The sequence below is a fragment of the Sorex fumeus genome, unplaced genomic scaffold, assembly GCF_029834395.1.
Source record: "Sorex fumeus unplaced genomic scaffold, SorFum_2.1 ptg000045l, whole genome shotgun sequence".
In the NCBI taxonomy this organism is placed as follows: Eukaryota; Metazoa; Chordata; class Mammalia; order Eulipotyphla; family Soricidae; genus Sorex; species Sorex fumeus.
The window spans coordinates 18,622,673-18,639,848 of record NW_026606102.1 but is presented as its reverse complement, the minus strand read 5'-3'; the positions used below and the strand labels follow the sequence as shown (position 1 = coordinate 18,639,848).

General features: G+C 40.0%; 1 protein-coding gene across 1 annotated transcript in view; it reads right to left on the bottom strand.

The window, feature by feature from the left end:
* The window catches only part of LOC130031013 (selection and upkeep of intraepithelial T-cells protein 1-like), a 53,193-nt gene that overhangs the window by 31,099 nt on the left and 4,918 nt on the right, over positions 1-17,176 (bottom strand). Inside the window, exon 2 of the mRNA XM_056122225.1 lies at positions 10,562-10,864. Within this exon, the coding sequence (XP_055978200.1) occupies positions 10,562-10,864 (303 nt within the window). The remainder of the gene's footprint in view (positions 1-10,561; positions 10,865-17,176) is intronic.

Sequence of the window (17,176 nt, the reverse complement as noted above, 5' to 3'; positions counted from 1 at the left end):
CAACCAAAGTTTCAGGTTCATAGGAATTAATATTTGAAGAACCCCATCAAGTTAAGAACCTCGAGCAGTTGAGGTGTTCACTTAAAAGCAGAGAACACAGAATAAGTAGTGCAATAAGGCACCTACGATGATCTTATCTAGAGACAGGTGAACACTTAGGTCTACATCAATATTGCTTTACGTTTATGATTTTTCAACAAATTTTCCCCAGGAATCTTAGATAAAAACATAGAAGATGTTCTTTCAGTTTCCAAGTGGAAAAATGTGGCCAAATCAACAATATAAATCAGAGGGTGATAGCTTAAAAGTTGTGTCTTTCATGAGGATATAATTATTTATCCAGCTAAAGAACAAATTATATCATGGATAAAACTTTTATTGAGAGGAAAAGATTTTAGACAGTACTGGAAAGTCCTTCTGGTTGCCTACATAAACTTTACATTGGTTTCAAAGAATTTCTAAGAAAAATGGAATGTGGGTCTAAATCGGCGCAAATGAGCTAAGGTGCTTGCCTTGAATGCAACCAAAACCAGTTTGATTCCCAGCACTGTACATGGTTCCATAAGTACCATCATGAATGAGTAGCCATGAGTAATCCATGAAAATCATTGAATGTTGCCCCAAAATGAAGGAGGAAAAAGAAAAAAAGAATGAAAGAAGAAACAAATGAAAGAACGAGAGAATGAGACAATAAGGAAGAATGGAAGGAAGGAAGGAAGGAAGGAAGGAAGGAAGGAAGGAAGGAAGGAAGGAAGGAAGACTGCAAGCAAGCTGGAATGAAAACCAATATAGATACTGTGCATGGAGATAAGAGGTGTGTTTTATATAGAAAAAGTATTGTAAAGAAAAATCTACAAATTAATTTTCACTCAAAAGAACGCCAATCAAGTACATCCCACAGTATACCTCAAGTTTAAAACATAATTGAGCAATGACTGTTGTATTTAGTGGGTATAGTTTTAGTCTGGAAAGTAAAAACCTTTTATTTCCTGTTGTTCTATAAATTTTTAGACTATAGGTTAACCATTAAGTTTTTGTTTTAAAAGTCACACACATCCTTTTGTAGTTTATTCTTATGTATTTGATAATTTTGTACACTATTTTAAATGAGGTTATCTTTTAAATTCTTTTCTTCTTAATTGAATCATAGTGAGATAAAGAGCTGCAAAATTGTTCATTATTGGGTTTCAGTCATACAATATTCCAACACCCATATCCTCACCAGTGTACATTGCCCATTACCATTGTCCCCAGTTCCTCTCCTACCCCAGCCTGCCTTAATGGCAGATACTTCTCTCTCTCTCTCTCTCTCTCTTGCTCTTTTTCTCTCTCTCTCTCTTACTCTCACTCTCTCTCACTCACTCACATGCTCTTGCTCTCTTAAATTCTGTACCTTATTATTCATCATTTACATTAAAAACTTTAAGATTTTTGTGTGTATTGATTTTGCATCCCATTACTTTGCTATATCACGATCATGACCATCCTGTTGTTTGTTGATTGCCTCGAGCAGGCCCCAATAAAGTCTCCTTCGTCCCAGCTCTGAGATTTTTGAAAATGTGCCATATTCAAGACTCTTTCAGGGTTAGGAGAATGAGACCCATCATTGTTACTGGTATTTGGCGTATTGGGTACGCCACAGGGAGTTTGCCAGATTCTGCTGTGTGGGCAGGTTACATTCGGTAGCCTGCCAGTTTGTCCGAAGTAAGGATGAGATAATAAAATGGGATCTGGGTTTCATAGTCTCTGGGTCTTGGCCGTTGATGGGATTTCACGGCGCCAGGGGGTCAGAAGGTGGGTGTGACCCCTGCCTACTGGAATATGGAGGATCTGGGTGGAAGATGCTCACCCCCGATCCGAGCAGGCTTGGAGATCTCAGCCCCGGGACCCGCATGCCTTTGTTCCTCTGCCAGTACCTTCATGCGTGTGGAGAGTGGTCTCAGCATAGTGGTGGCTGGTTCTGGAGGTCTTCGGCTGCCAGAGCCCTGGTCGGGGCAGGGAGGGAAACTCAACCCGCTCCCCTCCAAGAGGCCCCAGCGAGGACAATACTTTGCTATATTGTTTTATTATTCCTACAAGTTTTGAGCAAAAAGGTTAAGGGTCTTGTATGTATAAAATTGTGTCGTCCTCCAGTAATGATAATTTATTTTTTTCCCATTTGTATCACTTTAATTTCTTTCTTGCCTGATTTGTCAAAGAAATATTGGAAAATAGTAGAGAAAGGGGCCAGAGCAATAGTACAGAGGGTAAGGCACTTGCCTTGCATATGATCATCCTGGGGTCAATCCCCAGCATCTCATATGGTCTCCTGAGCACCCCCAGGAGTGATTCCTGAGAATAGAGCAAGCAGTAAGTCCTGAGCACAGCTAGGTGTGGCCCCCCCAAAAGAGAAAATGAAAATAGAGGAGAAAGTAGATATTTTTGCCTTTGCCCAATCTTCCAGATTATCTCACTGATCTGTGATATATATACTTAAACAAAACATACACAGTAATGAATAAAGACAAAATCTTTATCCCTGGATTAAAAAACAAAGATTACTAAACGGTGGGAAATGGAGTGGATGAAATGAAGAAGAGGACTAGAGTTGATATAGACACAGTAGTAGAAGGTTTTGGAACTTTGGGCAGTAAGGTGCAGAGATTTCTACTCAATGACCATAAAATTCCACACTGTTATAACCATGCTACCATACCTACAACAATAAAGAAAAGCTAAATTATGTGCTAGAGATGTATGGTTGCACCAACATGTCAACATAACCTAATCTTATTGGCTATGCACATAGTGATGGTAAAAATGTTAGACTGATAGACTTTATACTATACACATTATAACAAAATTTTAAACAATTTAAATGCTTACACAAAAGGAAAGATGCAAAGAAAGGACTATAAACGTTAACAAAAATCACATTCAACTTGCCAGGAAAGTGAAACATATTACAGAAGAAGAGATATACCTCTGAGGTGCAATCCTACACTTACTTGAGCTTGGTGATCCTGGATCAGTTTTCTTTGTCTTTAGAGAATTATTCCCACTGTTCTTACAGTGGCGAATCAAAGGCGACAAGATAAACTATTTCCTAATGCCCTTTCTCACACCTGTCATCTATTCTAGGACCTAGTTCTGCAGACCGATCCTTATGTTCCTTTCTGAGAGAAATTCCAAGGAGACTGACTGTCTTAGTCTGTGAGCAGGAGTACGTTGAACTTCAGAGATGCAGCTGGCATCTGTATAGACATCACAAGTACTAACATGCTTCACCCTGACCTGAAAATAAGCAGCACATGAGCTGATATATACATTCCAGGTAAATATTTGCTTAGTAAAGAACTATGATAGAGAGATGATTTTATTTTGATTGCCCCATCTGTACTTAGAGGGGAAAGAAGAGAAGTTATATAAGCACAAATAAAGAACAGTAAATTCAGTTGTGACTTTCAAAGAAGGCTTAAGGAGGAGATGGTGCCTGAGAAAAATGATGAAACAAAATGAACAATGAGACTTGTTAAGAAAAGGAACAGCACCATTTCCAGGTTGGAGGGCAATAACTTGAAAAACACAAGACAACATGCATAACATATGTGGATGTGTAAATCTATTCATGCATATTTGTATTTATATACTTCTATGTATCTCTCTATATATATAGGATATGCCTGTATTTGCACAAATATACAGACCCTAAGCCTATACAGATAAATGTATAAGAGAACACTGGCATTCTTTCTATTTACAGAACCAGGTTTTCAACACTACTTTAATTCTAACCATGTACTTTAACCAAGAGATTTATATAATCTTCAAATATGTTTGAGAGGGGTTGTAGAGATAGCACAGGAATAAGACACTTGCCCACTTGCCTTCCTTGTGGCCAACCCCAGTTCAATCCCAAGAACCACATATAGTCCCCCAGTATCCACTAAGAGTAACCCCTAAGCACAGAACCTGGAGAAAGCCTGAGCACTGCCAGGTATGCCCAAAACAAAACAAAACAAAACAAAAATGTCTCAGATTTGGACCAGGGAGGTAACTCAAAAGGGTGATATGTGTGTCTCCGTGTTTGAGGGCCTGAATTTGATCCCTGGCATTGCATGCTCCCCTCATCACTATTGGTCATTCCCTGAGAATTTCTGGGGTAACCTATTTGCTTATAGTAAAGCAGACCTATGCCATGGAGTCCAGCGTTACTTGGAATTGCTCATTGATTCATCCATCATTCTTTCTTCTAGCCCCTTACAATAGTTGATATTTCCATTTCTCCTTATTTTTATTGTGCCCGTTGGTACTCAGGAACAATGTGGTACTGCGAATTGAACTACAATAAATCACATGCCTATATTTATATGTTTATTTTAAATCCTGAAATTTTATTCATTTTTCTAAAATACTTTATACATATAAAATCATGTAATCTTTATGCAGAAATAATTTTACTTTCCTGTTGGATTATAATTCTAAACATCTTAGGTTTAACATTTGTTTGCTATTTCTCCTCTGACCTTTCTCCTCCACAACAAGGAGCTTACATTTACTGAGTAACACCCATCATCACAATACTCCCTATGCACTTTCATTTCCTGGGTATTCATCTTTGTGTTCCGCTTCTCCTGAGTGTTAAGCACTTATTTCCCCTAAGCAGTGGCTAGTAACGATGACTTGTAAAGTCAAAATATTGCTTTTCTCCTTCCTTATGTTCTTTGCATAGTTTACTTCAGAGCAATGTCCTTTTTGTATAGACTCAGAGACATTTGATATTATGCTTTTGTAACTTGGGAGTTAATTGACTCCAAATAATATTCATTCCTGAGCTGCTGTCTTCTTGACTTAAGCCTCAATTGCCCTTAGTTCCTAGAATCCCAAAAGCAGGGTTCCAAGGAGGGACTGGATGGACCCAGGGCAAGCTGTGAGCTACCCTGACATCAAAACGGTCCAGGCCAAGCACCGCAATACTTAACTATAAATTAAGAGCATGGTCATGGACAAATTCTGTCATGATCCAAAGAGTAACAACTGGATTAGTACACTGATAGAGTTAGGAAAGACTAATCTAGCCTGAACACTGTAGTCTGGGATCTTTAGCTAGATGTCTCCAGGAAAGACACCCTACAAGATTAATATATGTCTTAATGTGTCCATACAAAAAGAATAATATTAAGAAGTAGAATTAAGATGAATATGTAAATGGTTGTTGGACCAAAGAAAAGAGAAACACACCCCTAGATGGTATTTGGCCCTTGAGCAGATCTCCTGGCTGTAGGAGATCTTTGTCTTATCTCAGAAGAGCTTCCTCAGAAGGAAAGACCTTTACATATGTTGATTGTGCTACTTCACCTATGTGTAATTGCTGCCTCCAATCTTTGAAAGAAGGAATAACTAAGCCCTGGAAGTGGGCTGAGGAGGAAGATATGGGCAGTTCATGAGACTGGAAGGAAGCAGAGGAAGAATAAATGGCAATTCATCACCAACCAGCCTGGGTCTCATTTTCTCCTTCTTTTATCCATCGCCTTCACCATCTGGGATGGGAAAATGGCCTAATCACCTGATGCACATGGAGAAAAGAGGGCCCTTTTTATTTTGTGATTACACACTTTCCAGTTCACAATTTTGATTTATCTTTTTTTTTCTTGCTAACCCTTGTAGTACTATGTTAAACAATAGCATCAAGGGTTGATTTCCTAGGGAAAGGGCTTTCAGTTTTTTCACCTTTGAGTATGATGTTAGCTGTGAGATTTTTGCAAACAATATTATTATGTTAGCACAGCGGGTAGGGCGTTCGCCTTACAAGCGTCCAACATGGCCGACCCGAGTTTGATTCCTCCACCCCTCTCGGAGAGCCCAGCAAGCCACCGAGATTATTCGATATGCCAGACACAGTAACAACAAAGTCTCCAATGGAGACGTTACTGGGCCCGCTCGAGCAAATCGACGATCAACGGGAGGGCCTTTACCTTACTTTATTATTATGTTGAAGTAATTTCCTTTTATTGTTTGGTGTTTGTTAAATTTTATTGGTGGTGGGGAGAATTGGGTCACACCAGAATTACTCCTGACTCCATGCTCATGGATCAATCCTGGTGCGGCTCAGGGGACCATATGTGGTGCCAGGATCAAACTGTAGTCAGCTATGTGCAAGGAAAATGTCAAATGTTTTAACCCCTGTACTATCTCTCCAGTGTTTATAACGATGTAGAACATTTTCTTATGTGCCTTTTAGCCATTCAGTTTTCTTCTTTGAGAAAGTTTCTGTTCATTTCGTCACCCCATTTTTTGATGGGGTTGGATGTTTTCTTCTTGTGGAGTTGAACCAGTACTTTGTATATCTTTGATATCAACCCCTTGTCAGATGTGTATCCGGAGAATATCCTTTCCCATTCTGTAGACTGTCTTTGTATTTTGCTCACTGTTTCTTTGGAGGTGCAGAGGGCTTCTTAGTTGAAGATAGTCCCATTTGTCCATCTATGTTTTCACATGCTTGGCCAGTGGTGTGACATCTTTGAAGATACCATTAGCTTCAATGTCATAGAGGGTTTTGCCAACTTTGTCTTTAATATACCTTATGGATTCTGGTCTGATGTTGAGGTCGTTGATCCATTTTGATCTTACTTTTGTACTTGGTGTTAGGGACAGATCTGAGCCCACTTTTTTGCATGTAGCTGTCCAGTTTTGCCAGCATAATTTCTTAAAGAGGCTTTCCTTGCTCCACTTCACATTTCTTGCCCCCTTATCGAAGATTAGATGATCATATGCATGGGGGGAGATGTCAGTATATTTGACCCTGTTCCACTGGTCTGCAGCTCTGCCTTTGTTCCAGTACCATGCTGTTTTAATTATTATTAGTAGAGTTTGAAGTTAGGGAGGTTGATTCCTGCCATTTTCTTTTTCCCCAGAATTGCTTTAGCTATTCGTGGGGGTTTATTGTTCCATATAAATTTCAGGAGTGTTTGCTCCGTTTCTTTGAAGAATGTCATGGGCATCGTAATAGGGATTGGATTGAATTTGTACAGTGCTTTGGAAAGTATTGCCATTTTGACAATGTTAATTCTCCCAACCCACGAACAAGGGATATTTTTCCATTTCCTGGTGTCCTCTTTTATTTCCTGAAGTAGCGTTTTGTAGTTTTCTTTTGTACAGGTCCTTTACTTGCTTAGTTAAGCTGATTTCTAGGTATTTGATTTTTCTGGGGCACAATTGTGAACGGGATTGTTTTTTTCATGTCGCTTTTTTCTCTCTCACTGTTTGTGTACAGGAAAGCCATGGACTTTCGGGAATTGATTGTATAGCCTGCCACTTTACTATACAAGTCTATTGTTTCTAGGAGTTTCTTGGTAGAGGTTTTAGGGTTCTCTAAGTATAGTATCATATCATCTGCGAATAGTTAGAGTTTGATTTCTTCCTTTCCTACCTGGATGCACTTCATATCTTTTTCTTGCCTAATCTCTATTGCAAGTACTTCCAGTACTATATTGAACAGTAGTGGAGAGAGTAGGCATCCTTGTATCATCCCTGATCTTAGGGGGAAGGCTCTAAGTTTTTCCCCATTGAGGATGATGATTGCTGTAGGCTTGTGGTAGATGGTTTTAACTATATTGAGGAAAGTCCCCTCTATCCCCATTTTGGCGAGGGTTTTCATCATTAACGGGTGCTGGATCTTGTCAAATGCTTTCTCTGCATCTATTGATAAGACCATATGGTTTTTATCTTTTCTTTTGTTGATATGATGGATCATGTTGATTGATTTTCAAATGTTAAACCATCCTTGCATCCCCGGGATGAATCCCCCTTGGTCATGGTGTATGATATTTTTGATGAGTTGTTGAATTCTATTTGCTAGTATTTTGTTGAGAATATTTGCATCCATATTCATCAGCGATATAAGCCTGTAGTTTTCTTTTCTTGTGGTGTCTTTGTTTCCCTTTGGCATTAGAGAGATACGGGCTTCATAGAAACTGTTTGGGAGAGTTTCTGTTTTTTCAATTTCCTGGAAAAGCTTGAGAAGGACTGGCAGTAGGTCCTTTTTTAATGTTTGGAAAAATTCCCTAGTGAATCCATCTGGACCTGGGCTTTTGTTTTTGGGAAGATATTTGATTACAGTTTCAATTTCCTTGATGTTAATCAGTTTATTCAGGTACTCTAGATCTTCTTGATTCAGCTTTGAGAGCTGATAGGAATCCAGGATTTTATCCATTTCTTCTAGGTTCTCTTGTTTCGTGGCATACAGACTTTCAAAGTAGTCGCTGATGACCTTTTGGATTTCTTTGGTTTCTGTTGTGATAGCCCCCTTCTCATTTCTGATTCGGTTTATTAGGGTTCTCTCTCTCTGTCTCTCTTTCTTTGTGAGTGTTGCTAGTGGTTTATCTATCTTGTTTATTTTCTCGAAGAACCAGCTTTTGGTTTCATTGATCTTTCGGATTGTTTCTTTGGTTTCCATGTCATTGATTTCTGCTCTAAATTTTATGATCTCTTTCCTTCTGCCTGATTTGGGCTCTTTCTGTTGATCCTTTTCTAACGTCGTGATTGTGAAGTCAAGTTGTTTAAGTGCATCCTTTCTTCCGTCCTGAGAAATGCTTGTAGAGTTATAAATTTTCCCCTTAATATGGCTTTCACTACATCCCATAAGTTCTGGTAGCTCGTGTCTTCATGCTCATTTGTTTCCAGATATCTTTTGATTTCGTCCTTGACTTCGTTCGTGACCCACTCGTTGTTCAGCATTGAGTTGTTTAATTTCCAGGTGTTTGATTTGGTTCTCCGTGTCTGTGTATGATTCACTTCTATCCTCAGTGCATCGTGGTCTGAAAAGATGGTTCATACTATTTCTATCTTCCTGATTCTATTCAGGTATGTTTTGTGCCCTAGCTCGTGGTCTATTTTGGAAAATGTTCCATAAGCACTGGAGAAGAAAGTGTATTCTTTCTTTTGAGGATGTAAAGCTCTGTATAGGTCTATAAGTCCTTTCTCTTCTATTTCTTCTTTCAAAGCCAATGTTTCCTTGTTGAGTTTCGGTCTTGTTGATCTATCCAGAGGTGATAAGGTGATGTTGTGTTACTGGCTACTATTGTGTTGTTAGCAATGTCCTCCTTAAAATTTGTTAGTAGTTGTTTTAAATATTTAGCTGTTCCTTCATTAGGTGCGTATACATTTAAGAGTGTGATTTCTTCCTGTTGTACGTATCCCTTGATGAAGAGAAAATGGCCTTCACTGTCCCTTCTAATCTTTTTCAACCTGAAATTGATATTGTCGGATACTAGTATGGCCACCCCAGCTTTGTTGAAGAAGCTGTTTGCTTGCAGGATTGTTTTCCATCCTTTGACTTTGAGTCTATGTTTGCTCTGACTGTTGAGATGAGTTTTTTGTAGGCAGCAGACTGCTGGATTCTGTCTCTGAATCTGTTTTGCCAGTCTGTGTCTCTTAATTCGTTAATTTAGACCATTGATGTTGAGAGAGATTATTGTTATGGGGTTTTGTGTCATCTTTCTGTAAGGGTCTGTTGTGCTTGTAGGGATTGTCTTATCTTATAGTAACCCCTTTATCCCTTGTTCTAGGTTTGGTTTTGAATCTATGAAGTTCCTGAGCTGCTGTTTATCTAGAAAATAGTGTACCGTTCCTTCGAGTTTGAGTGAGAGTTTAGCCGAATAGAGTATTCTTGGTGAAGCATTCATTTCAGTGAGTTTTTTCACTATATCCCACCATTACTTTCGGGCTTGGAGGGTTTCCTCTGATAGGTCTGCTGTGAATTTAAGGGGTGCTCCTTTGTATGTGATTTCCTTCTTTGATCTTGCTGCTTGCAGTATTGTGTCTCTATCGGTGGCATCCATCATTCTAACTATGATATGTCTTGGAGTGTTTTTGTTAGGGTCTCTTTTAGCTGGCACCCTTTGGGCTCCTTGAATCTGAATGGCTGCATTGTCGAATTCTGGGGATTTTTCAGCAATGATTTGTTTGACCATAGCTTTTTCATTGAGATTGTTTCTCTGACCTTCTGGGACTCCTATGATTCTAATGTTGTTCCTCTTGGAATCACCTCCTAGGACTCTTATTCACTCTTGAGCTATTTTTAGGTCTCTCGACATTGTTTGTTGTTGCCTGTTGACTTGATGCAGCTGATCTTCCAGCTCACTGATTCTTTCTTTAGCTGTGGTCATTCTACTTTTGAGGGCACAGACTGAGTTTTTTATTTCATCTATGGAATCTATGATTCGTGACATTTCTGTGCATAGCTTTCCAATTTCTACTCTCATTTCTTCCTGTATTTTGTTGATTGTGCGATCCATTGTTTCTTTCATGTCTTCTTTCAATTTACTGGATATCTGTCTCACTGTTTCATTGAGTTCATTGAACATCCTCATGACTTCATATCTGAATTCTTTGTCAGAGAGGTCCCTTAGGTGAAAGGCACCTACTGAGGCTTCTGGACTCTTTACATTGTCCTCTCCATGTGGTGGGGATTTGTGTTGTTTCTTCATGTTGGTGTGTAGGTGTGGGGAGTAGATTTCTTGGTATGACTAAACTACCTGTGGCCACGTTACCGGTCGCCAGCCTAAAATTAAGCCACACCCACTTTGACAGAAGCCATGCCCCTTCTGAAGATGCCCCGCCCCCACTGGAACCAGGTATGTGTTTGAGGGGTGAAGGCTGGTTTGAGGAGGAGACCGGTGGAGCAGCGTTGGGGGCGGGTGAGCAGCAAGGGGCTCAGGTCCGCTTTTGTTCCAGGGTCCGAGAGGACGCCTGGGCCCTTGCAGGGCAAAAACCAAGTCCCGGATTCGGATACTGGCGGGACGACCGACCTGGATGGGGAGGAGACCGGCGGAGCAGCTTTGGGGGCGGGCAAACAGGAAGGGGCTCAGCTGCAGTATTTTTTTAACTACAGAAAAAAATCACGATCATGATCATTCTGTTATTTGTCGATTGCCTCAAGCAGGCACCAGTAATGTCTCCTTCATCCTAGCCCTGAGATTTTAAAAAGTGCCATATTCAAGACTCTTTCAGGGTTAGGAGAATGAGCCCCATTATTGTTACTGGTATTTGACATATTGGGTATGCCACGGGGAGTTTGCCAGACTCTGCCGTGTGGGCAGGTTACTTTCTTACTTTGGATAATCTGGCAGGCTACAGAAAAAAATACAATAAATACAAAAATACAAAATATACAAAAAATACAAAAATAATCAATGAATAGTCTTCTTAAAATTTCAGCATTGTTAATTTAACTTATCAGTTCTCTTATATTTCTAAATACAAGTTTAGATACTGTATAATTGTTTAATTGAATTAAGCAAATAATTTAATGTTGGGATGTCAACCCAAGTTCATTTGCCATCTGATGTAATAAAATGTGCCTTCTCCTGTCCACCAACTTCCTCGACCAGGTATGTCAACTTCCCTGGCTGGTGAGCCACTCCCCGAGCCTGCACCCCAGCTTGGCACCTGGACTTGAACTCCTCCCAGCATCCTGAGCGCCTGCATCCTGCCCCCAGCCTCCACCTCTCCAGCACCACAACAATAATTCCCCGACCAGGTGTGTGGACCCCTATCATTGCTCTTGCATCTATTTATCCAGAATACCTTGTAAACCCCGAACCACAAAACTGCATAGACACTAATGCACTTATTTTCTCTGCACACCACATTTGACGCACTAGTTATCCCAGGTTTCACACATACCTATCAATCAGCCACGGCAACTCACAAAGATAGCCTAATTGCAGGGGCCATAACATATGGCAACAGGAGATAAAACTACAAAACACAAAGATCACTATGGTAAAACAACACCAAAACTCACCAAGCCTAATGAAGTTGTTAGACCAGATGAATCAAACAGCAGCAATGAACTCTATAACTTATCAGATAAGGAATTTAAAATAGAACTTTTAAGTATGTATAAGGAGCTCAAAGGAGAAATGGAACACACTGCTGATTAAGTACAAGAGGAAGTGAAAGCGGAGATGAGAAAAATGCAAACAAAAATACAAGCAGAAATGACAGACCTAAAAAACTTAGCAGGTGAAATGAAAAACTCAGTGGAAGGTCTCAGCAACAGAGTAACATATGCTAAGGATAGAATCAGTGAGCTCCAAGATGAGGTGCAGAGACTCTCCAGACAACAGAAGAAATTGGAAAAGAAACTCAAAATAAACCAACAAATGTCAAGAGAAAATCTGGATGAAGCCAAGAGGAATAACAAGAATTACTGGAGTCCCAGAGGCACAAGAAGAAAACCCTGACGAAAAATAAACTGTCAAAGACATCATTGCTAAGACATTCCCAGAGCTGAAGACTGCTTGTCTTCAGGAGGCAGAAGGGTTCCAGCTAAAAGAAATCCAAATAAAAATACTCCAAGACGTATCCTGATTAGAATGATGAAAACCATAGTCAGAGATAAAATTCTGAAAATAGCAAGACCAAAGAAAGAAATTTCTTATAAGGGAGCATCCTTAAGATTCACAGCAGACCTATCTAATGAAACCCTAAGGGCCCAAAGGTTGTGGAATATAGTGAATAAACCCAATGAAATAAACGACTCACCTAGAATACTTTACCCAGCCAGACTCTCATTCGTATTAAAAGGAACAATGCACAGCTTCACAGACAAACAACAAATCAGAAACTTCATATATTCAAAACCATGGCTAAAAGAGCAACTAAACAAACTACTTTAAGACAAGTAAGCCCCCCAAATACACCAAACTTTGGCAGAAAGATGGGAAAAAAGACCCATAACAATAATCTCTCTCGATGTCAATGGGCTAAATGCACCGATTAAAAGACAGAGTGATAGAATGGATCTGAAAACTGAACCCAACACTCTGTTGCCTGAAAGAAACACACTGAACAGAAAGAACAAACAGACCCAATCCTACAAGCAAACAGCTCCCTCAAAAAAGCAGGAAGTGGACATACTAATATCAAACCACATAGACTTCAGATTGAAGAAGGTTACAAGAGACAGTGAAGGTCATTTCTCAGTGATCAAAGGATCTCTACACCAGGAAGAACTCACTCTCCTAAATTTATACGCACCTAATGAGGAACCAGCAAAACACTTAAAATGACTCCTCTAGACTTGAAGAAAGACATTGACAGAAACACAATAATAGTGGGAGACTTCAAAACTGCTTTATCACCTCTCGATAGATCAACAAGACTCAAGCTCAGCAAGGATATACTTTATCTGAAGGAATAAATGAAGACAGGGCTCTAGTAGACATATATGGACATTTCACCAACAAAAAAGCTGAATACATATTATTCTCAAGTGCACATGGGACATTCTCTAAGATAGACCACACACTAGGCCACAAAACACACCTCCATAAAATTAAGAGGTTGGAAATTCTATCAACAATCTTTTCAGATTCTGATGCACTGAAAATAGAAATAAATCACACCCAGAAACAGAAATTCAAACCAAACACCTGGATATTAATCAGTTCACTACTGAATAAAATGAGTGGTTTAGAAAGAAAATCAAAGAGGAAATCAAAAGATTCTTGGAAAGGAACAAAAATGAAGACACAAGTTACCAGAACTTATGGGACACAGCAAAAGCAGTGTTGAGAGGAAAGTTTATAGCTCTGCAAGAATTCCTCAGGAAGGAAGATTGAGCCACCGTAAACAATCTAACCTCACAGCTTAAGAACTTGGAAAATGACCAACAAAAGTAGCCCAAACCAGACAGGAGGAAAGAAATAATAAAACAGATCAGAAATTAATGACATGGAAACCCATCACAACAGAACGCACAGAAATTCAAAGGATAAACAGAGATTACTTTGAAAAGCATTATGCTACAAAACTAGAAAACCTCGAAGACATGGATAAATTCCTGGATTCCTAAAATCTCCCAAAGCTGACCCAAGGTGACTTGAAATACCTGAACAGACCTATCACTACCAAGGAAATTGAAATAGTAATGAAAAGTCTCCCAGAAAAACAAAAGCTCTGGCCCAGATGGATTCACTAGTAAATTCTTCCAAACATTCAAAGAGGACCTACTCCCAATCCTGTTCAAGCTTTCCCAATAAATTGAAAGAACAGAAACAAAACACTTCCAAACAGTTTCTATGAGGCAAATATTACCCTCATACCAAAAGCAGAGAGAGATACCAAAAAAAGAGAGTATTACAGACCAATCCTGTGGAGTGGGGATGTGATCACCAGTGACCTCTACCTTATCTGGGGTTGCAGCAGCAGGAAGTTGCTTGTTCTTCATTTTTGCCTTAGCCATGTTATAATCCCCAGAATCAAAATATTTTTGCCCTTTTTGTAGTCGTTTCCTTAAGAAAACAGAACCTCCAGGCTTTTGTCCTAGATGAGCATATCTTGCTTTTAATTTTGCTTATTCACCTTTCTCTGAACTAGTGACTTTATCTTCCATTTCCTTATGCTCATGGCGGACGCCGCCTCCACAGGCCACATGCCAGGATCCAAGATGATGAGAGGATGGCCGAGGCCACGAGAGGCCCCACTGATGTCCGCCACCCACTCCACAACCCTTTTCCATGGGTGCGCATCCACCAAAGAACTGCCACCACCGACACATCATAAAACACTTAATACAAGTTTACAGCACCATATCTGATGAGGTTTAATTATGGTTTGAACCATTGTAACACCTGCAAGGATGATTAGAGGCTGCCAAAAAGCCTCTATCCCTATCGGAGAACCTGGCAAGTTATGGAGAGTATCCTACCCACAAGGCAGAGCCTGGCAAGCTATACGTGGTATATTCGATATGCCAAAAACAGTAAATACAATAGGTCTCATTCCTCTGACCCTGAAAGAGCCACCAATATGGCAGTGTTAAGAAGGATGAGAAAGGAGAGGCTGATAAAATCTCATGGCCGAACTAGGCTACCAAAATGAAGAAGGACAAAAATGACTGTCTGTGTTTTCAATGCACATACACTGGCATTGGATGCATCCATTGAGGTGCAAGCGCAAAAGATCAAGTACAACATCATTGGTCTGACTGAGACGAGAAGGCATCAATCACCTCACGCCGTTTTCGACACTGGGGAAAAACTGTTCCTCGGAACATGCGACAAAAGAGGCGTCGGTGGTGTCAGTATCCTTGTCAGCACAAACTTGGCCATAAATATTGATTCATTCGAATGCCTATAACCCAAATCGGACGATTACACTTGAATAGATGTGGCTCACTGCCGGCACTTTCTATCTTTGTTGTCTACACACCAGCATCCAATTATGATGAAGGAGAAAATGATAAGTTCTACATGGAGCTGGAGAAGTTCTATAAAGAAGACCACACCTTCTACAAGATCATTGTCAGAGATTTTTATGCCAAGATTGGACCTAGAAGATCAGCCGAAGAACTCCACATCGGGACCCCTGGCCTAGAATGGAACAAACAGGGTGAGAGACTGTCTGAGTTCATCATGTTGACCAAGACCATCCATGATAACTCACAACTCCAGAAGGCCGAATATAAACGTTGGACATGGGAGTCTCCTGGTGGATGGTTCCACAACGAAATTAAACACATCATATACAATTTACAGTCTTGCCTTACTGATGTCACTGTTGTACCAAAATTCCAATGGGATAAGATCATTCATCCAGGTACCTGCCGGGAGACAGGGCCCCTTCCTGGGGCTGCGTGTCCAAGTAGATCCCCTGAGAACGGCTGGTTTTCACCCTTTGTCTGTGGGGGATGGGAATTGAGTCACAGCACACGAAAGCAAAGCTGAACCATTCTGGGAAGCCTCTTCTCATTCATCCAGGTACCCACCTGGCAGCAAGACCCATTCCCGGTGCCACGGCCATGAGTTATTCTCCCCCTACATATCCCATAGGAACCACAAGTTACCCTCTTAGACGGAATTTTCACTAGGTTAGCTTAAACACCAGAAACACATTAGCCAATAATTCTTTAAGCCCATCTCAATTCATTCTGCATCTCAAACAGAATAGTAACAGTGAGTGTGAAGATCTAAACCACACAGATAACAATGATAAAGCAACGCAGAAGTTCACCAAGCTTACTTATTGAAGAGGCTAGCCCAGAAGACACCAATAGCAATGAAGTGCTAGACAACCCCTCTGACAAGGAATTTAGAAGAGAGCTACTGAGGATGCTTAGGGAGCTAAAAGAAACAATGGAAAGCAATACCAATAAAAGACAAGAGAATTTGAAGATAGAAATGAGGAAAATGCAAACAAAATTAGAAACGGAAATGTCAGACCTGAAAAACTTGGTAGGCGAATTGAAAAATTCAGTGGAAGGACTCAGCAGCAGAGTAACAGCTGCTGAGGACAGAATCAGTGAGCTCGAAGATGAAGTCCAGAGACTCTCCAGAAAGGGCAGAAAATGGAAAAGAGATTCACAATTCAAGAACAGAAGGCAAGAGAAGATCGTGATGAAGCCAAGAGGAGTAACATAAGAATTATTGGAGTCCCAGAGGGACAGAAAGAAAATCCTGATGAAGAAGAAACTGCCAAAGACATCATTGCTACGATGTTTCCAGAGCTGAAGAAAACATGTGACCACATTCAGGAGTCCAGAAGGGTACCAGCTAGAATAAATCCAAATAAAAATACCCCAAGACACATCCTGATCAAAATGACCAAAACCTTAGATAGAGACAATATTCTGAAAGCACCTAGATCAAAGAAAGAAATTTCTTATAAAGGAACATCCTTAATATTCACAGTTGATTTGTCTGATGAAACCCTCATGGCCTGAAAACAGTGGTGGGATATAGTGAAAAAATTCAATGAAATAAATGTCTCACCAAAAATACTTTACTCAGCGAGACTCTCATTCATAACAGAAGGAACAACACATAGTTTCACAGATAAACAACAGCTCAGGAACTTCATAGTCTCAAAACCAGGATTACAAGAACAATTAAATGGACTACTTTAAGACAAGACTGGCCTCTCAAATACACCAAATTTCAACAGAAAAATGGGACAAACCCCCATAACAATAATCTCTCAACGTCAATGGGCTAAACACACCAATTAAAAGACACAGAGTAGCAGGATGGATTAGAAAATTGAACCCAACATTCTGCTGCCTGCAAGAGACACATCTCAATAGTCAAAGCAAACACAGACTCAGAGTCAAAGGCTGGAAAACAATCCTACAGGAAAACAACTCTCATAATAAAGCTGGGGTAGCCATCCTAGTGTCAGACAATATTGATTT